This window comes from Microcaecilia unicolor, chromosome 6 (genome assembly GCF_901765095.1).
Source record: "Microcaecilia unicolor chromosome 6, aMicUni1.1, whole genome shotgun sequence".
NCBI lineage: Eukaryota > Metazoa > Chordata > Amphibia > Gymnophiona > Siphonopidae > Microcaecilia > Microcaecilia unicolor.
This window is the reverse complement of record NC_044036.1, coordinates 240668002-240694578: the sequence shown is the minus strand read 5'-3', so window position 1 is coordinate 240694578 and position 26577 is coordinate 240668002. Positions and strand designations below refer to the sequence as shown.

The window sequence follows — 26577 nt, the reverse complement described above, 5'->3', positions numbered from 1 at the left end:
CTGCTAGTTTTCTGCCTATGACTGTGGACACTAGGCTAGGAGAAAGATGGAGCACATGGCCCCTGTTGGCAGTAGAGGTAACTGGTGACATTACGATAGAAACAACTCACAGTGGGAGGAGAAGTTGAGGGGCTGATGGCACAAGATCATGGACTGGGGAATATGAATGAGGTCCTCATTCACTTACTTACAAAAGTCATGAGCACAACATTGTACAGGGGGAAAATTAAAGGGTGCACTGGTCCTTGGTGTTCACTTTCCAATCTCAATCATTCCCCATTCAGTGAAGTTAGAAGCTGGGAAGTATTCTAAAGCTGCTACCTCCAAGCAACTAAGACACCTACCTTTGGAGTTTTGTGAGGAGGCTAGCTGAACACCACAGGTCATAGTTTGGGGACTTCTGCCTTATGACATGGAGTCAATTATTAACCCTAATTTTTTTGCTCCACTTTCCCCACCCTGTTCCCTTAGAATCTGCTCCTTTTCTTCCTTAAGACTTCCACTTATCTAAATTATATACAACTTAACATGTCCTCATACTTTTCTTTCATAATGTTAGAACTTAACTGCTTCCTGTTCCTGCCTTTTTTCATTATAACCTGTCTCAGCTTCCCTTCCTTTTTTAATATTTGCACTTAGCTGACAACACCCTGCTCCCTGAGGACCTCCCCTCACCTTCTGTGCTCCTTCCTTCCCATAAGAGTTGTATTTATCTGCCCTTTGCCTTGGTCCATCATGGCTTGTCTTCATTCCCTCATCCCCCATATGTTCTGTACTCACCCGTTTGTAGGGCTGCTTCTCAATCAGTTCCTTGATGCGTTTTCTTTCAGAGTTGAGCATGGATTCTCTTTCTTTCCTCTCACTGAAGTAGAGGTTCTCCAGGCTGCTCAATTCTACCTGTTGGGAGCCAATACACAGAAAAGCAGAATTCAGCCCTGGGATGAGGGTGGCACCAGACCATCTAATAAAGGTTCATTACTAATGCTCTGTCTTTGCTGTTATTTGTGCAAAATGGTCAAAATAACCATGTGAAGAATCTCTTTTTCTCATACCTCTGTATTTTCACTCTCTCTTTTTCTTTTTGGCTGGCAGTACTGCCCCATTTATTTGGACTTCCAGATCAAATACAACTACCCAGAGTTTTTCTCTTAATTTTAAGCTTTTTTCCATTTATCCCAGCCATCACAACGACAATCATCTGTTAAAGGGGCATGAACTGTACATCTCTCTGGAAATGTCAGGTGGTTTCACTGTTGTGCAACAGCTGGGACTCCTCCACTCAAGGTTGTGAAAGCTACCTTCCTGACAACCCTAGCTGGATCAGGTCTCGAGCAGAGCACAGCAGTGCTTTTGATTCATCTACCCAGCCCCATCTGCCTTTTTCATATATTTACTAGAACAACTGAGTGAATACTTCATAATGTCTGAGTCTAGTACTAAGAAATGGCCATTTTAATCTAACATGAGTGCAGTCTGAGACGGAAGACGGTCATCATATGGAAGACAGATCATACAGGTACATATTTTGTGCCTGTTTGACAAAGGTAACATATGCACCAGGGTGCCTTTATCATACAGCTGCCCAGAAAGTTTCTGCACAAAGTTAGAATTATCTTACTATTAGGCAGGAATAGCTTTTTGCACATTTTAAGGGTGAGTAGGACAAATATTTTTATTTTAATTTAGTTTGCAAGATTTTTTGTTTTTAAATTTTTAATTTGGAGTTGATATTGTTTATAGTGCACACTATTAAGAAAGTGGAGAAAAAACAAATGTAGGGTATTTTCCTATTGTCTTGTTTAGGAAACAGTATGAATATCATTTCAAACTAATGCACATCCCTAGCAAGTGTGCACCAGTAAAAATAGGTACATAAGTACATATTTTATAAAATATGTGAAAATAAATGCCAATTCAGCTCCTACTCTGCCCCAGAAACATTTCTGAGTGCCTCATTTTATGCACATATCTCCTGGGCAGTTTTATGAGTGCTTACTTGAGCAAGTCACTTGTAAAACTAACTCCATAATGACTGATAGCAGCACAGAAAAAAAAACAACCTTCTCTCAGTCTGATGGAGCAGCCTTTCAGAGCCAACACCATGTCCAGAACAGACTGAGGAAGTGTCCCTTCAAATCTGACATTGGCACAGAGTGAGTACCCTTTAAAATCTGATACTAGCTCAAACTTGGGGCATACCCAACAGTTCATGACACTAGCTAGGACTGAGAGGGACCTTCTTTGCCTCTGTGAAGCTAGCACAGCTGTGTACATTACTTTAAGGGATTAACAGACTTCATTGACTATCCACAGATAGGCTCACATTGAGCTTCTATTTTTCACAGATTGCAAACTATGCTTCTATCTTACTTACTAATTAAGTAACTTTGTAAGTCTATGTGCTTTGAAAGTGAGCACCTAAATGTACTCTTGTGTCACAGAGACTGGAAATGATGAGTCTCTGGCAATTATTTTTCAGTTTGCAAAGAGGACATCCAGGTCCAAAGAGGCATCTATTTGTGCCGCAGAAATGACATAGACAATGATGACAGTATTGATGAAAGAGCAAGTTTACCTGTTGAATCCAGGTTCACACAACAGGGTTAATCCAGTCCTGGGTTTATCCCCATTGCATTCCCTAAGAAAAGCAAGACTACAAGTCCCTGCATGCAATAGTCTAAACTCAGACCAATCCTGTCTGGCAAGTCTGGATCCAGTTGGCAAACCTATGACAGAGAAGAACTGTAAGGCCCATCTACTCTGCCAATTATGAATTCTGTTACAGTCCCAAAGACCCTAGCTGATCTTTCTTCTCAGCAATCACAGGCCTTCATTCATTCTGGTACTCCTGTACATAATTTTGTTGAAAAGAGGAAAGGTTAAATGGTCTGAGATGTTTTGACTTTATTCCATTTTAAAATGCTTTGGGAATAAGAACTTAATACTTTTAGCAGCCCATAATGGAAACATGCCCCTAGTAGCATAATGGGTACGTCTGCCATCAAACTAGATGATAGATCATGTCAGCTAATCAGCTTTCACATTTGGGTTAAGCCAAGCTCAAGCCCTACCAAATCTGGTCCCTCTGCAGCTATATTAACAATTTTGCTTGTGCCCGTCTCCTACTCTCTGATCTCTACCCATCTTGATTATTGTTAACGTTGTCTATTCTGGTTTGCCAGTCAGTTATCTTAGGTGCCTGCAAACTGTTCAGAACATGACTATTAGGGTTCTCACTCATGCACATCGCTGTGATCAAGTTACCCTGCTCTTCATGCAACATTGGCTCCCAGTTTCTTTTCATATTCATCCAAGAATATTGCCTCCTCCCTCAAAACACCCAGGGAGAATCTGCTACAGTACAAAAAGAAAAAATCCACAGACAGAATCCCACTTGTAGTGACATACAATCCAGAGCTGGAAAAACTGAGGAAAATCATAAGAGATCTACAACCTATACTCCAGGAGGATGAATTACTGAAAGAGATATTCCCATCCCCACCAGTACTGGCCTTCCGACAGCCACCCAGTTTAAAACACAAGCTAATCAGAAGTAAACTTCCATCACAGACTGAAAAGGAACAGAAGGGCACACTTCCCTGTAATTTATCCAGTTGCAAACTATGCCAAAATATTTCACAGGACCCCAAAGTCATCCACAAAGGAAAGATATTCAACATAAAGGGATCTTTCACTTGCTCATCTTCCAATGTGGTATATATCATTCAGTGTAAAAAATGTAACGAAGGATGCTATATTGGAGAAACAGGCCAGATGCTTAAGACAAGATTCAATTTACATAGACATCATATGAACAATACTGGTGCCAGCAGGGTTCCCACGCCTGTTGGTCAACATTTTACAGGACCAGGACACTGTACCAGTGACTTCACAGTGAGAATCCTGAAAGGTAACTTTAAAACCATACAAGAACTTAAGACCTTTGAAGTCAGAATGATTGAATATTTTAACACCCAACAGAAAGGACTTAACAAGGATCTGGGGTTCCTAGCCCATTATAAACCATAAAGCTGTATGTCTCTGTTGATCACCCTCCCCTCACCTATCCACACCCATCCTGTTAGAATATCAATGATATGCTTTGATGTCCCCATGCATACTTCCTACCCACCCCCCTCCTCCCACCCTGTCAAACTGTCATAGTAATGCTTGAATGTTTTCACTTATATACACTGTCAGCTAGCACATTTGCTTATTTCCGATCTGAGGAAGAAGGGCAACCTTCGAAAGCTAATCAAGAAATGTATTAAGTTATGTCCAATAAAAAAGGTATCATCTTATTTTCTTTTCCATGTTTTATTTTGTTTGATTTCTATTGATAACCTTAAGAGTGGACTAACACAGCTACCACACTCCTCTACATATTCATCACAAAATTCTCATATTGGTATATATGTTTCTACATCTTGGGTCCCTTTTATATCTCTCCTCACTCCTTGTTCCTTACACCCCTTCCTGTGCCCTTTGGTCTGCTACCATGCACTGTTTGGCCCTTCGTTAGGTTCATTCCTCTCATCTGGAATCTACTCAGCGTTCTGCTTTCTTTTTCAAAACCCTCACCCTTTGGAATTCACTTCCTTCTGATCTTTGATCAGAGAGGTCTTACCCCCAATTTTATTCTGCCTTGAAAACTTATCGTTTTCTTTAGCTTTCGCCCAGAGTTCGCTTAGGTAGTATGGCATGCCATGAGTGGCCAAGACTCTTTTCTTTTTCTATTTTCCTCCTGTACTGTCCTTTCATTTGATGGAGTTCCTTTCTGGTTTCATTTGTTTTTGCTTTTGGTTGTCCAGCATAAATAAATGATAAGCAATAAACGATCCCTGCCCAAGTCCTGTCCTTCTCATAGATGTGAATGGGGTACAGCTCTACCCACACACCTTCCTCTCCTTGCCCCAACCACGTTTTCACATATTACAAAATCACGTGTCCCTGACTTCCTGAAAGCACGCCCCCTGTAACATAATCAAAAATGGATCCTGTTGTGTTTGATGACATCACAAGAAATGAAGCTTGGTCACATTTTGCTAACATCAGTAGAAATTTGCTTCCTGACCTGAAAATCCAAGTTGCTCCCAGCTAGTGACACATGACACAGTCGGAAACATTATCCCTCCTAACATAGTAACAGATGGCAGATAAAGACTAGCATGGTCCATGTGTGTCATGATTGTGACTGTTTTCCTGGTTTGTGCTCCCCTCACCCTCTGGTGGCCAGTACCGGTGACTGCTGTGGACTATCTGTTGCTGTTTTCCAGGCATGTTCCAGAGGCCGGTCCGGTCCGGATTTTCCAGTCTGCCAGACTTACTTGGCTTGTTTGTACTTAAGCAGCACCCTTACATACCTTGAGATTCCTGCAGCTGAGCCTCAGCTGGTGATGGTCTTTATTAAGCACCTGTGGGCTTTGCTGCTTTGCCTTTGCAACACCAAAGGTCGCGGTGAGTTGGTGTGCTGTTAGGAGCACTTCTGCCTGCTTTGCTTGAGCTTCCCTGCTTTTCCCTTTTGGTGCTGTTAGGAGAACTTCTGTCTTGTTGGTGTGCTGTGAGGAGCACTTCTGTCTTGTGGTGTGCTGTTAGGAGCACTTCTGCCTCGCTTTGTCTGAGCTTCCCTGCCTTTCCCTTTTAGCTTCCCTGCTTTTTCCTTTTGGTGCTGTTAGGAGCACTTCTGCCTTGCTTTGTTCCCTCTAGTGTTTGTCTGCCTTGTCTGTCTTGTGTTGTTTCTCTAGTCCCCTCTGCCTTTACCTTCAGTCCCTGTTTAATCAAGCTTGTTGCTGTATCCTGTCACCTGAGGGAGTACCCTCAGTCCTGAGTCCTGATTCCTGGTCCTTGTTTAGTCAAGCTTGCTTTAGAGTCCTATACCCTGTGTGAGTTCCTGTATCCCATAAGTCCTGCCAGCTGCTCGCACCTAGGGGCTCAACCCCTAGGGAACGGCAGTCAAGCGCAGGTGAAGTCTTGCTCCAGTCCTGTGTTCCAGTCTGATAGTTCTAGTCCTATGTGTTCCTGCTTGCTTATCTACATCTGCAGCTTCTGTCTTGTTTGTTTGTTTGTTTGTTTGTTAGTCCAGTTCTGGTTGGGGGGTTTTGCCTGCTGCTGCCGCTCAATGGCAGTAGCCCAAGGGCTCACATACCCCTAGTATCTGAGACCGTGACAATGTGGAGGGGCATTTTTTATATGATGCAAAAAACATCCAAAATCTAAATAGGGAAGGTCATTTTCGAAAAAGAAAAATGTCTATCTTTTTTTTTTTTTCAAAAATACTGTAGACGTTTTGTGTTTTGGACATTTTGTGATTTGGATGGGTTTTTTTATGGTCCAATTTTTAAAAGAAAACGTCCAAGTGCAAAACGCACAAAATCAAGCCATTGGGATGTAGGAGGAGCCAGCATTTTTAGTAGACTGACATCCCAGGACTACTACTACTATTTAGCATTTCTATAGTGCTACAAGGTGTACGCAGCGCTGCACAAACATAGAAGAAAGACAGTCCCTGCTCAAAGAGCTTACAATCTAATAGACAGCAATAGGGCACCCTAGGGGGCACTGTAGTGGACTTCATAAACTGTTCCCAGGTACACATCTCACCATTGCTCCCTTACCATGTCTGCTGAGCTCCCAAAACCCACTACCCCCAACTGTACACCACTACCATAGCCCTTACAGGTGAAGGGGCACCTATATGTGGGTATAGTGGGTTTCTGCTGAGTTTTGGAGGGCTCACAGTTTCCTCCACAAGTGTAACAGGTAGAGGGAGGTAGTAGCCCGGGTCCACCTGTCTGCAGTGCACTGCACCCAACACTAGACTACTCCACGGACCTACATGCTGTTCTAATGGACCTGAGTATAACATCTGAGGCTGGCATAGAGGTTGGTAAATAATGTTTTTGATCACATTTGTGGAGGGTGGGAGGGGGTTAATGACCACTGGGGGAATAAGGGGAGGTCATTCCTGATTCCCTCCAGTGGTCTTCTGGTTATTTAGGACACCTTTTTGTGCCTTATTTGAAATAAAAACAGGTCTAGCTCAAAACATCTAAGTTTTAGACTTGAACAGTTTTGTTTTGTTCCATTATGGCTGAAAAACATCTAAGTCATAGGAATGCCCAAGTTCCGCCCTGAACATGCCCCTGGCACTCCCCCTTGAGATTTTGAAGCACTTCTGGCGGACTTCAGAGAAAAACGTCTAAAAATAGGTTTCACAAAATACTGATTTGGATGTTTTTGTGAGAAAAACGTCGAAATGCAGACTTATGCCACTTTTTGAATGTTTTTCTCTTTTGAAAATAAGCCCGATAGTCTGCTAGGCAAGGTGTCTAGAGTCATACCTGCCTCTCTGTGCAGAACAAGTTTTAAATAATTAAACAATTCACGTAGTCCACAAACAAGAGAGGTGCTATCCAGTCTTTTGCATTGAGTGTCATATGTATGATTATCTCCCAGTTGGTAAGAGGTTATATGTGTACGCTGAGTGTAAAAAGCTCCTAGCTGTCAGAGAACAAGTCCAAGTGTAGCAGACTTGGAGGCACTGTTCCTTTAATCTGAGCAGGCGTCCTCCAACTACATTGCTGCCAGTAGGGGGTAGTTTGTTTATGTTTATTAAAACTTAATATACCGCTTACCCTAACTGGCAGATCTAAGTAGTGTTACAATAAAAACATATCAGACCTCACGATGCATTTGAATTATATGCTACAAAATGGACTCTTCCCAAAGGATAAAGGAAATATTCTACTTACCCCTATACCTAAAGACCCAAAGAAAAGTACAAGTGACTTAACCAACTATCACCCAGTAGCATCTATCCCTCTGATAACCAAACTAATGGAAGGCATGGTGACCAAACAGCTTACCGACTACTTAAATAAATTCTCAATTCTCCATGGCTCTCAATCAGGATTTAGATCAAACCACAGCACCGAAACAGTACTAGTCACTCTCCTGAATAAATTTAAACAAGCAATTGCAAATGGCAACAACATACTTCTCTTACAATTTGATATGTCCGGTGCTTTCGACATGGTTAACCATGGAATATTACTACATATCCTAGAATACTTCGGAGTCGGAGGTAACGTTCTTAGTTGGTTCAGAGGTTTCCTGACCACAAGATCTTACCAAGTGATATCTAACTCGAATACGTCAGCTCCATGGACACCTGAATGTGGAGTCCCTCAAGGATCCCCCCTCTCGCCAACCCTCTTCAACCTAATGATGACACCCTTAGCCAGGTTAATATCCAATCAAGACCTCAATCCATACATATATGCAGATGACGTCACGATTTACATCCCGTTCAAACATGAACTAAAGGAAATCACCAACGATATCAACCAAAGCTTCCAAATTATGCATTCATGGGCGGATGCATTTCAATTGAAACAACGCAGAAAAAACACAGTGTCTCATACTTACTTCACAATATAACACAAGTAAATTTACTAGTATAACCACACCAAACTTTTCCCTTCCCGTTTCTGACACCCTGAAAATTCTTGGAGAGGTTACCATCGATCGAAATCTTACACTTGAAAGTCATGTGAAGACTACAACTAAGAAGATGTTCCATTCAATGTGGAAACTCAAAAGAATAAAACCTTTCTTCCCAAGAAGCATTTTTCGCAACCTGGTACAGTCAATGGTGTTGAGTCATCTAGACTACTGCAATGCACTCTATACTGGCTGTAAAGAGCAAATCATCAAGAAACTTCAAACAGCCCAGAATACTGCAGTCAGACTCATATTCGGAAAAACAAAATATGAAAGTGCAAAACCCCTAAGAGAAAAATTGCACTGGCTGCCTCTCAAAGAACGCATCACATTCAAGGTCTGCACTCTAGTTCATAAAATCATTCACGGAGATGCCCCGGCCTATATGTCAGACCTTATCGACCTGTCACCCAGGAATGCTAAAAGATCAGCGCGCACATTCCTTAACCTTCACTTCCCCAACTGTAGAGGACTAAAATACAAACTAACACATGCATCCAGCTTTTCCTACATGAGCGCGCAGTTGTGGAATGCACTGCCACTTAACTTAAAAACAATTTACGAACTAATTAACTTTTGTAAATCCCTGAAGACCTATCTCTTCAACAAGGCATACCACAATGATCAATAACTGAAACTGTAACACATCACCACTCCACCTTATACTCTGTATGTTCTCTTACTATATCTGCTTGCTTAATTCAATTATGTCATCCATGCTCTTTATGTAACACCAATTGTATCTTTTACTCTGGAATGGCAAATGCTATGACGGAACATTGTAAGCCACATTGAGCCTGCAAATAGGTGGGAAAATGTGGGATACAAATGCAATAAATAAATAAATAAATAAATAAAATAAACAGGCTAGAAAGGAACTACAATATAAGATAGGAAAGGTACTCAACATTCATTCAATAAGAGCCAGATAAACATTCCAACAGTTGCACTATAAAAGAGTTGCAAAACAAAAACAAAAAGAAATGGGTAAAGGCAATGGGGTAGGATCAAACAAGAAAACATAGCAACCAGTTGGGGGGATGGGGCAGAGACTAGTGATCATCCAATAAGTGCTCCCAAACTAGGTGGCCATATTGTAGGCTTGCTGGAAAAGACAAGTTTTTATTGCAGTTTTGAAATTCTTAAAAGATGATTCTGCCCTGATTAAAAGTGGAAGAGAATTCCAGAAAAATGGAGCAGTGAAGAAAAAAGCATGACGGTGAGTGGACTCAAGTTGGGCAGTTTTAGGTCCTGGAAGAACTAGATGGAAGTCATTGATAAAGCGCAGTAGCCGCATCAGGGAATAGGGAATAGTTGAAGAAGCTAAGTAATCAGGCAGACCTAGTCTGAAGCTCTAAAAGTGTCATGTCCCCTACCTCAACGCAAGCAGCGTCCTCGGGCTGCGCAGGGTCCTGGCAACATACACACTGGACTGGCTCAGCCTTGAGCCATGTCTCTGTACTTCTTCTCTGGCTGCAGGCTCCTTGATTGCCTTGCTCTCATGCACCTGGATCTGCTCTCTCTGCCTGGCTTCCAGGCTCTTTAATTGCCTTGCTACCACGCACCTGTGTTGACTTTCTCTCTGCCTACCTGACCTATGGAAGCTCTCTTCTTCAGCTGGTTCCTGTCTACATCAGAAAGCCTGCACTATTTCTGGGATGCTTTCCCTCTGCCTCATTGCTTCAGCTTCTACTTGGGTAAGCGTTTCTCTTCAGCGTACTCTTCTGTTTGCTGCCTGCCTGTAAAGACCCTGCTTGGACCTGGATTACTCTTCTGTTTGCTGCCTGCCTGTAAAGACCCTGCTTGGACCTGGTTACTCTCTTGTCTGCTGCCTGCCTGTAAGACCTTGCCTGAACCTGGTTACTCTCTTGTCTGCTGCCTGTCTGTAGGACCCTGCCTGGATCTAGTTACTCTCTTGTCTGCTACCTGCCTGAATATCCTGCCTGGACCTGGTTACTCTCTTGTCTGCTGCTTGCCTGAATATCCTGCCTGGACCTGGTAACTCTCTTGTCTGCTGCTTGCTTGAATATCCTGCCTGGACCTGGTAACTCTCTTGTCTGCTGCTTGCTTGAATATCCTGCCTGGACCTGGTTACTCTCTTGTCTGCCATCTGCCTGGATATCCTGCCTGGACCTGGTTACTCTCTTGTCTGCCACCTGCCTGGATATCCTGCCTGGACCTGGTTACTCTGTCTGCCGCCTGCCTGGATATCCTGCCTGGACCTGGTTACTCTCTTGTCTGCCGCCTGCCTGGATATCCTGCCTGGACCTGGTTACTCTCTTATCTGCCGCCTGCCTGAATATCCTGCCTGGACCTGGTTACTCTCTTGTCTGCAGCCTGCCTGGATATCCTGCCTGGACCTGGTTATTCTCCTGTCTACTGCCTGCCTGAATATCTTCCATGGACCTGGTGACTCCCATGTCAGTTACCCACCTGTATACGTGCCTGGACCCAAGACATTCCTTAGCCTACTGCCTGTCACTCTGTTGTGACCCACTCCTGAACTTCTTCCTTCTGCTCTCCTCTTACTGGTCTCTCTGGGCACCCCTTTTCTGGCCTCTCAGTATAATTCCTGTTGGCCGCCCACACCTGGGGGCTCAACCCTCAGGGAACAGCAATCACCACAGGTGAACTTTGGGGTTGCTCAGCCGCAAAGCAGAACCCAGGTCCATGTCTTTTCACACCCGGCAGAACACTGCTTGGCATAGGAACTCACCATATCTGACAAAAAGTGAGTATTAGAAACTTGAATGGACTGTTCTAAGGGAAGCCAATGGAACTTTTGCAAAAGGGGGGGGGGGAGGTAACATGATCATACTTCTTTGAATGACAAATCAATTTAATACACGAATTTAAAAAATATGGACGGTAAAACACTAGTATACTAATGGGATCAATAAAGTGTTTACCACAATCCCATTGGAACCCAGTTATATTGCTACAAGTAACTACTTACTAAAATAAATCTAGCCTCAGTCATCTAGGGTGAGATTATATAATATCAAAAACCCTCTTTGGGACATCTCATCATAGGCTTACCATCTGCCCCCAGAAAAACAGCAGTGTAAAAACTCCGGAAAAAAACCTCGGAGAAAATCACTACTTCAAAAACCAGTTTTGAAGATATTATACATACAAAAAATTACCAAATCAACATAACTAGGTTTTAAATGGGATTCAAAAGTTTGAAGAAAAAAGCTTTAAACTATACAACCATACACTTGTAGAAGCGAGAGAAAAATCTGTGCTGTAGAGTCTCCAAGACAGGGTTATTCAAACCCCATGCCACATCCAATGACTCAATATTCACAGATCCATATTCCGACTTATATCAACTCCCACCTCTTCCTAAACATGAAGTTTCAAACATTCCACTTCAATATTCCTCCTCAACAAGAGATCCGGGCCCTAGGTCCACCTAAATGCTCAGTGTCATCAGGAAAAGACCAATATAAGTCCATGTGTATTGAAATATACTAATTCTTCCAACAAAGTAACCAAGGTTATTAAAAAGTGTTGGTCTACATTATCGGTGCATGGAATGTTCAGAAAATCTCAATGTTTATTTATTTATTTGTAGCATTTATATCCCACATTTTCCCACCTATTTGCAGGCTCAATGTGGCTTACATTGTTTGATAACTTATTCAAGAAATACCAATTTGGCTGACCGTTTATGTATATCTAGGGTTACCATATGGCTCCAGAAAAAGGAGGACGGATTGAGCCAGCCGGGTTTTACTTCCATTGCTTGAAAGCAATGGAAGTAAAACCCGGCTGGCTCAATTACTTCCATTGAAAGCAATGGAAGTAAAACCCGGCTGGCTCAATCCGTCCTCCTTTTTCTGGAGCCATATGGTAACCCTATGTATATCGGATGTCTGGTCCGTATCTAGAAGAACATTTACAGGGCATCAAAAATGTGGAGCCTGTTCAATGTGTGATATAATGCAACAGGCTATTCAGTGTTGGAGTTCAGCATATCGGTGTTGGTTTCAGCTGTATTGCTGCTCTGATTGCACTTCTAAACATGTAATTTATAAAATAACTTGCCCATGCAGTCTGGCATATATTGGACAAACTAAATGTCAATTGAAAATACGGATGATAGAACATAAGCACTGAATATCTAAACAAAAGCTCACTTAGTTCTCCACTGAGGATTTGACCTGTATGGCAATTGATCAGTTATTTAATAATAGGGGAGGTGACATATCTAAATATCTTCATCAGCGAGAACAACGTTGGATCTATAAACTAAACACAGTGTATCCGGGAGGTTTGAATGGCCCAATGGAAGAAGACTGTGAAGTTCTGCTCTTTGATTGGTGAATCACAGGGTTAGCGTTCTTTTAAACATCGTCACCATATTGAAGAAAGTATATGTCCCCTCCTGAAGCAGGGCTACAAAACAAGGAGGGCCCAGATCTCTTGTTGAGGAGGAATATTGAAGTGGAATATTTGAAGCTTCATGTTTAGGAAGAGGTGAGAGTTGACATAAGTCGGAATATGGAGCTGTGAATATTGAGTCGTTGGATGTGGCACAGAGTTTGAATAACCCTGTCTTGGAGATTCTACAGCACAGATAAGTGATGACCTTTCTCTCACTTCTACAAGTAACATAGTAGATGACGGCAGAGAAAGACCTGTATGGTCCATCCAATCTGCCCAACAAGACAAACTCATATGTGCTACTTTATGTGTATACCTGACCTTGATTTGTATCTTCCATTTTCAGACCGTTGAAGTCTGCCCCGCCTCCCCCCCCCACCGGCTCTGCCACCCAATCTCCGCTAAGCTTCTGAGGATCCATTCCTTTTGAACAGGATTCCTTTATGTTTATCCCACGCATTTTTTAATTCCGTTACCGTTTTCATCTCCACCACCTCCCGCGGGAGGGCATTCCAAGTATCCACCACTCTCTCCATGAAAAAATACTTCCTGACATTTTTCTTGAGTCTGCCCCCCTTCAATCTCATTTCATGTCCTCTAGTTCTACTGCCTTCCCATCTACAGAAAAGGTTCATTTGCCGATTAATATCTTTTAAATATTTGAAAGTCTATATCATATCACCCGTTTCTCTTTTCCTCCAGGGTATACATGTTGAGGTCAGCAAGTCTCTCCTCATACGTCTTGTAATGCAAATCCCATACCACTTTTGTAGCTTTTCTTTGCACCTTCAATTCTTTTTACAACCTTAGCAAGGTACAGCCTCCAAAACTGAACACAATACTCCAGGTGGGGCCTCACCAATGACTTATACAGGGGCATCAACACCTCCTTTCTTCTGCTGGACACACCTCTCTCTATACAGCCTAGCAACCTTCTAGCTATGGTTACCGCCTTGTCACACTGTTTCGTTGCCTTCAGATCCTCAGATACTATCTCCCCAAGATCCCTCTCCCCGTCTGTACATATCAGACTCTCACCGCCTAACACATACGTCTCCCGTGGATTTCTACTCTCTAAGTGCATCACTTTGCATTGAATTTTAATTGCCAAACCTTAGACCATTCTTCTAGCTTCTGCAGATCCTTTTTCATGTTTTCCACTCCCTCCTGGGTGTCCACTCTGTTACAAATCTTAGTATCATCCGCAAAAAGGCAAACTTTACCTTCTAAACCTTCGGTAATGTCACTCACAAATATATTGAACAGAATCAGCCCCAGCACCGATCCCTGAGGCACTCCACTACTACTACTACTTAACATTTCTAAAGTGCTGCCCGGGTTATGCAGCGCTGTACAAATTTAACAAAGAAGGACAGTCCCTGCTCAAAGGAGCTTACAATCTAAAGGGCAAAAGTACAGTCAATCAAACTGGGTGGTCTAGATTTCCTAAATGGAGGTATAATGGTTAGGTGCCGAAGGCAACATTGAAGAGGTGGGCTTTGAGCAAGGATTTGAAGATGGGCAGGGAGGGGGCTTGGCGTATGGGCTCAGGGAGTTTATTCCAAGCATAGGGTGAGGCGAGGCAGAAAGGGCGGAGCCTGGAGTTGGCGGTGGTAGAGAAGGGTACTGAGAGGAGGGAGCGAAGGTTACTGGTAGGAGTGTAAGGGGAGATGAGGGTAGAGAGGTATTGAGGGGCTGCAGATCGCATGCATTTGTAGGTTAGTAGGAGAAGCTTGAACTGTATGCGGTACCTGATCGGGAGCCAGTGAAGAGACTTGAGGAGAGGGGTGATATGAGCATATCGGTCAAGGCAGAAGATAAGACGCGCTGCAGCGTTCTGAACGGATTGAAGGGGGAATAGATGGTTAAGTGGGAGGCCGGTGAGGAGTAGGTTGCAGTAGTCAAGGCGAGAGGTAATCAGAGAGTGGATGAGAGTTCGGGTGGTGTGCTCAGAGAGGAAGGGGCGAATTTTACTGATGTTATAGAGAAAGAAGCGACAGGTCTTGGCTATCTGCTGGATATATTCACAGAGAAGGAGAGGGAGGAGTCGAAGATGACTCCGAGGTTGCGGGCAGATGAGACGGGGAGGATGTTGTCGACTGAAGTAGAGAGTGGGGGGGGGGGGGGGGGGGGGAGGAGAAGTGGGTTTGGGTGGAAAGACAATGAGCTCAGTCTTGGCCATGTTCAGTTTCAGGTGGCGGTTGGACATCCAGGCAGCAATGTCAGATAGGCAGGCTGATACTTTGGCCTGGGTTTCCGCAGTGATGTCTGGTGTGGAGAGATAAAGCTGGGTGTCATCAGCATAGAGATGATATTGGAAGCCATGAGATGAGATCAGCGAGCCCAGGGAAGAGGTGTAGATTGAGAAAAGAAGGGGTCCGAGGACATTTCCCCGAGGAACTCCAACAGAGAGCGGGATGGGGGGTAGAGGAAGATCCATGGGAATATACTCTGAAGGTACGGTGGGAGAGATAAGAGGAGAACCAGGAGAGGGCAAAGCCTTGGAATCCAAATGAGGATAGTGTGGTAAGGAGTAAATTGTGATGACAGTGTCAAAAGCGGCGGATAGGTCGAGGAGGATGAGGATGGAGTAGTGACCTTTGGATTTGGCAAGGAACAGGTCATTACAGACTTTAGTGAGTGCTGTTTCTGTCGAGTGTAGAGGGCGAAAACTGGATTGAAGCGGATCGAGGATGGCATGAGAGGAGAGAAAATCAAGGCAGCGGCTGTGAACAGCGCGTTCAAGTATTTTGGAGAGGAAGGGTAGGAGGGAGATGGGGCAGTAGTTGGAAGGACAAGTAGGGTCCAGTGATGGTTTTTTGAGGAGTGGTGTGACTACAGCATGCTTGAAGGTGTCAGGGACAGTTGCAGTGGAGAGAGAGAGGTTGAGGATATGACAGATGGGGGGGGGGGGTGACAGTAGGAGAGATGTGTTTAGTAAGTTGGTGGGGATGGGATCAGAGGAACAGGTGGTGCATTTCGAAGAGGAGAGAAGGTGGGTGGTTTCCTCCTCGGTGATATCAGGAAAAGAGGAGAAGGAGGCTTGGGATGGTTGGTTGAGGTGGGTGGTTTCCTCCTTGGTGATATCAGGAAAAGAGGAGAAGGAGGCCTGAGATGGTTGGTTGAGGGAATGAGTTAAAGGGTGAAGAGGAGGAGGTGGCTTGGTAGTGAATTCGAGGTTGATCTTCTGCACCTTGTCGCAGAAATAGTCAGCCAGTGATTGAGGAGAGAGTGAGGGGGTGGGGGGGTGGGAGTGGAGGGCACTTTGAGGAGAGAGTTAAGGGTGGCTAAGAGACGACTTGGAGCCGAGTGAATTAGTCAATTGGGTGTAATAGTCCTGTTTGGCAAGGAATAGGGAGGACTGGAAGGAGGATAGCATGAATTTGTAATGAATGAAATCGGTATGGGTGCGAGATTTCCTCCAGAGGCATTCAGCAGATCGGGTGCAGGAGTGAAGGTATCGGATGCAAGGGGTCAACCAGGGAAGGTATCGGATGCAAGGGGTCAACCAGGGCTGGGGATTAGTACGCCTTATGGGACGGGAGGTGGATGATGCAAGGGTGTCCAAAGCAGAGGAGAGAGTGGCATTGTAGGCAGAGACAGCCATGTCGACAGACTCGGAAGACATGATGGAAGGGAGGAGATTAGAGATACTAGAGGATAAGGTGGGAGGGTCGACAGCCTGGAGATTCCTGGAAGTAGTGGTTAGTGTTGGGCGGGACTGAGGGGGAGGGTGATGAAGTGTGAAGGTGATCAGGTGATGATCAGAAAGAGGCTGAGGTGCAGAAATTGGAGAGTGAGCAGGTAGAAAAGAGGATGAGGTCTAGACAATGGCCAGTTTGATGAGTAGGGGTGGTGGAGCTCAGCTGGAGGTTGAAGGAGTATGTCAGAGTAAGGAACTGAGAAACGTAAGAGTTGGTTGGGTTGTCGGCGTGTATGTTAAAGTCTCCAAGAATGACGGACGGAGATGAGGGTTCAAGAAAAACGGAGAGCCAGGCGTCGAAGTCGGTAAGGAAGGAGGGGAGGGACTTATCAGGGGGGCGGTAAATGACTGTAACTCTGAGTGGCAGCGGGTAGAATAGACGGATGGAGTGAGCTTCAAAGGATGAGAAGCAGTGAGACTGTGGTAGGAGGAGGGGTTGAAAACTGCAGGAGGGCGAAAGTAGAAACCCGACGCCTCCACCGTGGCCAACTGGGCAGGGAGTGTGGGAGAAAAGATAACCTCCATGGCATAGAGCCGTGACTTTCCCTCATCCGAGCGAATTCCATTAACCACCACCCTCTGGCGTCTGTCCTTCACCCAGTTCCTAATCCAGTACACCACTTTAGGCCCTATTCTTCAGCCTGTCCAGTTTATTTAAGAGCCTCCTGTGGGGAACCGTGTCAAAAGCTTTGCTGAAATCTAAGTAGATTATGTCTATAGCATGTCCCTGGTTCAATTCTCTGGTCACCCAGTCAAAGAATTCAATGAGATTCGTTTGGTACGATTTACCTTTGGTATGGCTGTATAGCTAAAGCTTTTTTCTTTAAACTTTTGAATCCCATTTGAAATTTAGTTGTGTTGGTTTGGTAATTTTTTGTATACATAATATCTCCAAACCTGGTTTTTTAAGTAGTGTTTTTCTTTGGTGGGGGGGGGGGGGGGGTTCTACAGTTTTTGCACTGCTGTTTTTCTGGGGGAGGATGGTAAGCCTGTGATGAGATGTCCAAAAGAAGGTGTTTGATATTATGTAATCTCACCCTGGATGATTGAGGTTAGATTTATTTAAGTAAGTAGTTACTTGTAGCAATATAACTAGGTTCCAAAGGGATTGCAGTAAACACTTTATTGATCTCATTAGTAAATCAATTTAATAGCCATGTTTTGGATTGGTTGACGTTTCTTCAGATTAGCATGGGTGCAGCCAAGATAAATAATATTGCAGTAATGTAACCTTGTAACTAGAAGGGATAGGACCAATGAAAGTATTTTGATTTAAAAAAAAAAAACCAGCGTATGGAGTCGAGTTGACAAAAAATAAAAAAACAAGTTTTCAATAAGTTCAATATTTGCAGTGAATGTCAAACGGGAGTCCAGAATAACCCCCAAATAATGAAAAGACTCAACCAGTGATATTGGTGTACTGAACAGGTTCAGAGTGGAAGTTGGAGTGGTCAGACCAGCTGAAAACCAACAGGCCACAGTCTTCTCTTTATTAAGTACTAGTTTATGTTCTAAAAGCCATTTTGCTACTAGGTCAAGACAGTCATGCAGCAGTTTCAGTGAAAAACTAGATGGGGTAGGGTGGTGCTTCAATGTTGTGTTTTCAATCACTAGGAACCAACCTGTCTCTTGGAATCCTACAGAGCTTGCCTGTCCCTCACCTTTGAAAATGTAATAGTGAAACAGCACCCTCTCTTACTGGCAGGAATGTAGATGGAGGACTCCCGCCCAGCTTAGAATGAACAGTATTTGGAGGATCTAAAGCAGACAGAGGTATATAGAGGAGACCTAAAGAGAGGTATATAGAGGAGACCTAAAGAGACAAAGTAGAGAAGTCCCACCTCTACTCAGGCAGTCTCTGTGCGGTCTTGGAAGTAGGAAGCAATCCTATAGCCAGGATCTATCCTCCAGGGAGTGCAATATCTGCTTGCACAGAGGATGTATCTCCAGGGTTTTCTGCCCAGGAGGGAAGGATTAGGACAGCCATTTTAGTTGGTGATTCGATCATTAGGCACGTAGGTTGCTGGGTGGTTGATGGACATGAGGTTCACTTGGTCACTTCCCTGCCTTGTGCAAAGGGGTAGATCTCATGCCTCACCTAGATAAGATTTTAGACTGTGCTGGGGAGAAGTCGGCTGTCTTGGTACATGAAGGTACCAACGACATAAGAAAATATGGAAGGAAGGTTCTGGAAGCCAAATTTAGGATCTTTAGAAAGAAAGTTGTAATCTAGATCCTCTGGAATAATATTTTCAGAACATAAAAACATACATATTGCCATACTGGGTCATCAAGCCCAGTACTCTGTTCCCAACAGTGGCCAATCCAGGTCACAAGTACCTGGCAAGTTCCCAAGAGAGAAAAACATATTTTATGCTGCTTATTCCCTGAAAAGCAATGAATTTTCCCAAATCCATCTTAACAATGGCTTATTGTCTTTTCTTATAGGAATTTGTCCAAACCTTTTTTAAACCCTGCTGAGCTAACTTTTACCAGATTCTCTGGCAATAAATTCCAGAGTTTAATTACACATTGAGTGATGAAATATTTTCTGTTTTGTTTTAAATTTACTCCTTAGTAGCTTCATTGTACAATCAAAGCAATTTGCAATCAATTTAAAAGCAATAAAATAAGAAAAGGAAAGCCAACTAAAAAAAAAAGAGAGAGAAATTTTAAACAAAAGAAAATACAGATAAGATTAGATAAAGAGCACGCAGCTGCCCACATGCAGGCCAATATAACACAACTGAAGGGCCAGGGGAAAAGCTATGATAAATAAATGTGTCTTCAAGGCAACTTTAAAACACAAGTAAGATTGTTCACTATAAAGGGCAAAGAGTAAAGTATTCCATAAAGATGAGCTCATAGAGAAAAACAGAGTGGTGTGTTGACTGGAATTGAGTATGTGCTACTGCAGGGATAGCTAATTGATTCTGGGTTGAAGAGCATAAATAATGTATGGGTCTATCTGGGATGATCAAGGATGATAAGTAAGCTGGGATTTATGTATAAAGTATTTTCTGAGTTAGAACTTCGATTTTAAATTCAGTACGGAAGGTAATCCGAAGCCATTGATGTTGTCTAAGTACAGGAGAAACATGATCAAAATGCTGAACACCAGAGATGTTGTGTATAGCTGTATTCTGAACTAATTGTAACCTTTTAAGAAGAACAGATGAAAGACCTATATAAATGACATTACAGTAATCAAGTTTTGAGATAACGAATGTGTTAAGAAACATAAAACAAGCGTTATCATCCAGAAAAGAGCGAAGAATACAAACCGAATGAAGAGAAGAGAAACTGGAAAGTACCACGGCTGAGATCTGAGAAGAAAAAGAAAGTTGGGAATCAATAATGACTGCAAGATATGATAAAATTAGAATAACGGTCAAAAAGAAATGAGAGGAGCAGCTGCAAAGGTCAAACATTTAGATCAGGCATAGATGCTCTTCAAATATACAATCCTAGAAGCCCAGACAAGATATATTCCATGTATTAAGAAAGGAAAAAGGATGGTCAAACAACAGCCAGCATGGTTAACAAAGTGAGGTGAAGGAAGCTATTAGAGCTAAAAGAAAATCCTTCAGAAAATGGAAGAGGGATCTGACAGAAAATAGTAGGAAACAGCATAAGGAATGACAAAGTCAATGCAAAGTGCTGATAAGGGAGTGAATTGATTTACACTTTTCTGACCACTGACATGTCAGTTATGACCCATGAACTGCATAAGCTAAGGGCTCTAAGATGCCTGAAAGCTGCATCTTTCTGTACTTTCTGCTGAAAGCTGTCTATTCAAGGTCATGCTGATCCAGCAAGGAGCGCTCTCTTCCCCTCCCTGACAAACTTGGTGGCACTGACTCTACATACAAGGACACTAAGAATGTATACACAGTTTGAAAGTGAAGATGTGTTGAGGTTACTAGACAAAACAATGATAAGACCTGGGTCCAGGAGAAATTCTTGTAGCAAAACAGCGGCTACAATCTCCTATAAAAGAAACCATGGACTTGTTATAAAATGCTGTGTTCCATAAACATTTAGATATTGTGTTCTGTATTCCATAACACTCCATTCTATGTAAACAGTGAAGTAAAACAGAAATTAGCTGAAGTTGCAAGCTGCATGATTTGAGAGGGAATTGATGCCCAATCCATTGTATATAAGTCACTGTTGTATTGTATTTAGGCAAAGGCTGAGATGATCAACAGTGAGTAACTTTTTACAGCAGTGGTCTCTCTCTCTCTCAACCTCTCATAACAAATTGCTATTTGTTATTGCCTGATTGCTTTGTTATTATCTAGATTGGTAAGGAATAAAAACTTTTTCCTTGGAAGAAACATAGCCTCTGTCTTCTCTGTCACCCCATATCTTGGGGTGGCTGGTCCACTGTGTCTCGGGGTGCGGGGTGGTATATTTCTTATGGTAAGTAGGAGGATCAGAGAAAGAATTTCCACATATTACAGCCTTCTCTGAGACTAGGTGGTTATCAGAGGGGACCATATAACCACGGACTCCACTATAAACAGGAAGCAAAGAGAGACTTTGAAAAGAAGATTGCATTGCAGGCAAAAACACATAGTAGGCATATTAAAAGCAAGAAGCTGGCAAAAGAATCAGTTGGACCACTAGTTGACGGAGGGGTAAAAGGGGGACGGAGAAGACAAGGCCATAGTGGAGAGATTAAATGAATTCTTTGCTTCAGTCTTCATCAAGGAAGATGTGGTACAGATACCAGTGCCAGAAATGGTATTCAATGCTGATGAGTCAGAGAAACTGAAACAAGTCTTTGTAAATCTGGAAGATGTAATGGGGCAAGTTGACAAACTGAAGAGCAGCAAATTTCCTGGACCAGATGGTATACATCCCAGAGTACTGAAAGAATTGAAAAATGAACTTGCAGAGTGTACCATTCTAGGCAAATATAGTGTACCTTAAACAGATAGCATAAACCATCTCCAAGTACAAGCTTTACCAGTAGACTCAATTCTTAAGCAAATCGTCTTTATTGTAATACACAGAATAAACAATGGAAATCCAACTTACAGTTCAGTTGCTTGTAAAAGAATTGTGGCCTTCTGCATATATAGCCTGTATCTAGCCACCTCAGAGGTAAGGACTTGGCTAGAACCTCAGCCCAGCTGAGAGGCAAAGCTGTAACATTCAAAGGAAAATAAGAGGAAGAAACACAGGGAAAATAAATGGGAATGACGGGGAAATGGTGAAAAATATTGATGGAATTACAATAGAGTAAGGAGGGATCAGCCCCCTAGAACAGTTGATGATCAGAAAAGAATGCTAGCAAGACAGGACTTGCTCACACAGCCCGCAGGGGCAGAGATGGAGGTCTGGCCCTAGCTCAGAGCTAACAGCCAATAGGGAAAGTTCACAAGGAGTCACTCACAGGATACTGCAAACTATAGGTGGGGGAGCCCTAGTTCACAGTGCTATCTATTACACACACAATGCAAATAAGTACATAAGTATTGCCATACTGGGAAAACCCAAAGGTTCATCAAGCCCAGCATCCTGTTTCCAACAGTGGCCAATCTAGGTCACAATATACCTGGCAAAATCCCAAAAAAGTACAAAACATTTTATACTGCTTATCCCAGAAATAGTGGATTTTCCCAAAGTCCATTTAATAATGGTCTATGGACTTCTCCTTTAGGAAGCCGTCCAAACCTTTTTAAAACTCTGCTAAGCTAACTGCCTTTACCACATTCTCTGACAACGAATTCCAGAGTTTAATTACACGTTGAGTGGAGAAACATTTTCTACGATTCGTTTTAAATTTACTACATTGTAGCTTCATCGCATGCCCCCTAGTCCTAGTATTTTTAGAAAACGTAAACAGACGCTTCACATCTACCCGTTCAACTCCACTCATTATTTTATAGACTTCTATCATATCTCCCCTCAGCTGTCTTTTCTCCAAGCTGAAGAGCCCTAGCCGCTTTAGCCTTTCCTCATAGGGAAGTCGTCCCACCCCCTTTATCATTTTCGTCGCCCTTCTCTGCACCTTTTCTAATTCCACTATATCTTTTTTGAGATGCGGCGACCAAAATTGAACACAATATTCGAGGTGCGGTTGCACCATGGAGCGATACAAAGGCATTATAACATCCTCATTTTTGTTTTCCATTCCTTTCCTAATAATACCTAACATTCTATTTGTTTTCTTAGCCGCAGCAGCACACTGAGCAGAAAGTTTCAAGGTATCATCAACGACGACACCTAGATTCCTTTCTTGGTCCGTGACTGCTAACGTGGAACCTTGCATGACATAGCTATAATTCGGGTTCCTCTTTCCCACATGCATCACTTTGCACTTGCTCACATTAAACGTCATCTGCCATTTAGATGCCCAGTCTCTTAAGGTCCTCTTGTAATTTTTCACAATCCTCCCGCTATTTAATGACTTTGAATAACTTTGTGTCATCAGCAAATTTAATTACCTCACTAGTTACTCCCATCTCTAGGTCATTTATAAATATGTTAAAAAACAGTGGTCCCAGCACAGACCCCTCGGGAACCCCACTAACTACCCTTCTCCATTGAGAATACTGACCATTTAACCCTACTCTCTGTTTTCTATCTTTTTAACCAGTTTTTAATCCACAATAGAACACTACCTCCTATCCCATGACTCTCCAATTTCCTCTGGAGTTTTTCATGAGGAATTTTGTCAAACGCCTTCTGAAAATCCACATACACGATATCAATTGGCTCACCTTTATTCACATGTTTGTTCACCCCTTCAAAGAAATGTAGTAGATTGGTGAGGCAAGATTTCCCTTCACTAAATCCATGTTGACTTTGTCTCATTAATCCATGCTTTTGAATATGCTCTGTAATTTTGTTCTTAATAATAGTCTCTACCATTTTGCCCGGCACTGACGTCAGACTCACCGGAACCTTTTTTAAAAATCAGCGTTACATTGGCCACCATCCAATCTTCCGGTACCACACTCGATTTTAAGGATAAATTACATATTTCTAACAATAGCTCTGCAAGCTCATTTTTCAGTTCTATCAGTACTCTGGGATGAATACCATCCAGTCCAGGAGATTTGCTACTCTTCAGTTTATAGAACTGCCCCATTACATCCTCCAGGTTTAAAGAGAATTCATTAAGTTTCTCCGACTCGTCAGCTTCGAATACCATTTCCAGCACTGGTATCCCACCCAAATCTTCCTCACTGAAGACCGAATCAAAGAATTAATTTAATCTCTCCGCTATGGCTTTGTCTTCCCTGATCGCTCCTTTTACTCCTCGGTCATCTAGCGGTCCAACCGATTCTTTTGCTGGCTTCCTGCTTTTAATATACCTAAAAAAAGTTTTTACTATGTGTTTTTGCCTCCAACACAATCTTTTTTTATAAGTCCTTCTTTGCCTTATCAGTGCTTTGCATTTAACTTCCCATTCCTTATGCTGCTTCTTATTATTTTCAGTCAGTTCCTTCTTCCATTTTCTGAAGGATTTTCTTTTAGCTCTAATAGCTTCCTTCACCTCACTTTTTAACCACACCGGCTATCGTTTGGTCTTCCGTCCTCCTTTTTTAATACACAGAAAATATTTGGCCTGGGCTTCCAGGATGGTGTTTTGAACAAGAAAATATTTGGCCTGGGCTTCCAGGATGGTGTTTTTGAACAGCATCCATGCCGAATGTAAATTTTTGACCCTCGCAGTCACTCCTCTAAGTTTTCTTTTCACCGTTCTTCTCATTTTATCACAGTCTCCTTTTTAAAAGTTCAACGCTAACGTATTTTATTTCCTATGTATGCTTACTTCAAAACTAATATCAAATCCGATCATATTATGATCACTGTTATCAAGCGGCCCCAACACCATTACCTCCCGCACCAGATCATACGCTGCACTAAGGACTAGGTCTAGAATTTTTCCTTCTCTTGTCGGCTCCTGTACCAGCTGATCCATAAAGCTGTTCTTGATTTCATCAAGGAATTTTACCTCCCTAGCGTGCCCCGATGTTACATTTACCCAGTCAATATGGGGGTAATTGAAATCACATCAACTTCAAAATTTCTTGCAAAAGTGTTGAAAAGTGAAAATGGACTCTCACGCATGAAAAATCGTGGAGAAAAAAGACTTCAGTATGATCAGCAACACCTCCTTCCAAAGGACACGCCTTATAATAAGAGAGGGTGCCTCTTTAATCATAAGTCTTAGAAAAAAACTCCACTTTAGATAACTTCATGAGATAATGCCCAAGCACCTTATATCAAGCACTTGTAGGTGAAAATGGAATTTCAACGACATGCCAACAATTTAGAATTGAAATTGCTAGACCGAGGCTACCCGGGTAAATTGGTGGCCAATGCTAAGAAGAGAGCATTGTATAATCATAGAGAATGGTTACTTCATCCTAGAACTGATTTTCAAGATACAAAAGAGCTGTTAACCTTTGTGACTAAATTTAATTCCCATTCTACTATAATGACTAAGATCATCAAAAAATATTTACCGTTACTACGGATACATCCTTGCTTTCAAAATCTCAACGTGATTTTTTCTTTTCAAAGAAATAGTAATCTGAATGACACCTTATGCTTAGCAGAGACGTGGAATCGGAGTACAATAAGGAATATGGATGAGGGTTCACACAGATCCTGTGGAAGGTGTTCTGTATGTGAGAATATGATTGAGGACAAGGAATTTGTACATCGATGCACAGGGAAGGTTTATCCTCTCCGTTATATGACCAGCTGTGCATCCAAGAATGTAATATATGCTATATGTTGCCCATGTAATCTATATTATGTTGGACAAACATCTCGTCCACTGAAGACTCGATTGATAGAACATCGACATTGTATTCAGAGAAAACACACGAACCCATGGTGACCCATTGTATCAATAAACAACATAATTTCACAGACTTAAAGTGCATTGTAGTGGAGCAGATTCAAACCACAGAGCGTAAAGGAGACATCAGGAGGTTGCTACGTCAAAAAGAGCAGCGATGGATCTTTAATCTTCAAACTGTGATGCCTATGGGCTTGAACATTTCCATCGAATGGAAAGCCTTTCTATAAGCAGATTTGCATACGGAGTAGTGACGTCAGACGCCTAGTATAAAAACAGTAGCAGTTGAAGAAGCAGCCGGCCGCCATTTCAATTTGTTTGATGCCTACGGAAGCACACGAGGCGAGATGATCTCTTGGAGGTTGTCATTAATAACTTTCCCTTGACGCAGCCATCCATCGGCGAAACAGGGCTTCCCTGTCGGGATATGAAGATAATGCAATCGCAAATTTAAGTGTCTGCATTAACCTGTGGAAGATTTTCTTATTGTTTTCAACATCCAAGATAAGTAACGTTTTTTTGGGGTCGTTACATTGTATTTAAACTACTGTGTCTTCATCTATAAGTGCTTGATAAGGTGCTTGGGCATTATCTCATGAAGTTATCTAAAGTGGAGTTTTTTTCTAAGACTTATGATTAAAGAGGCACCCTCTCTTATTATAAGGCGTGTCCTTTGGAAGGAGGTGTTACGATCATACTGAGGTCTTTTTTCGCTACGATTTTTCATGCGTGAGAGTCCATTTTCACCTTTCAACACTTTTGCAATTGTAGAAATTTTGAAGTTGATGTGATTTAGATTCTACATATTCCAATTTTTTCGGTAATTGAAATCACCCATTATTATTGTGTTGCCCAGTTTGTTTGCGTCCCTAATTTCCTTTAACATTTCTGCATCCGTCTGTTCATCCTGGCCAGGCGGACGGTAGTACACTCCTATCACTATCCTTTTCCCCTTTACACATGGAATTTCAATCCACAGTGATTCCAAAAAGTGTTTTGTTTCCTGCAGAATTTTCAATCTATTTGATTCAAGGCTCTTGTTAATATACAATGCTACCCCTCCACCAATTCGATCCACCATATCACTACGATATAATTTGTACCCCGGTATGACAGTGTCCCACTGGTTATCCTCCTTCCACCAGATCTC

The 26577-nt window shown here is 42.5% G+C and overlaps 1 protein-coding gene across 1 annotated transcript in view; it reads right to left on the bottom strand.

The window, feature by feature from the left end:
* Nucleotides 1-26577, bottom strand: part of CCDC183 (coiled-coil domain containing 183) — a 237639-nt gene that overhangs the window by 90926 nt on the left and 120136 nt on the right. Inside the window, 1 exon segment of the mRNA XM_030206812.1 lies at nucleotides 781-897. Within this exon segment, the coding sequence (XP_030062672.1) occupies nucleotides 781-897 (117 nt within the window).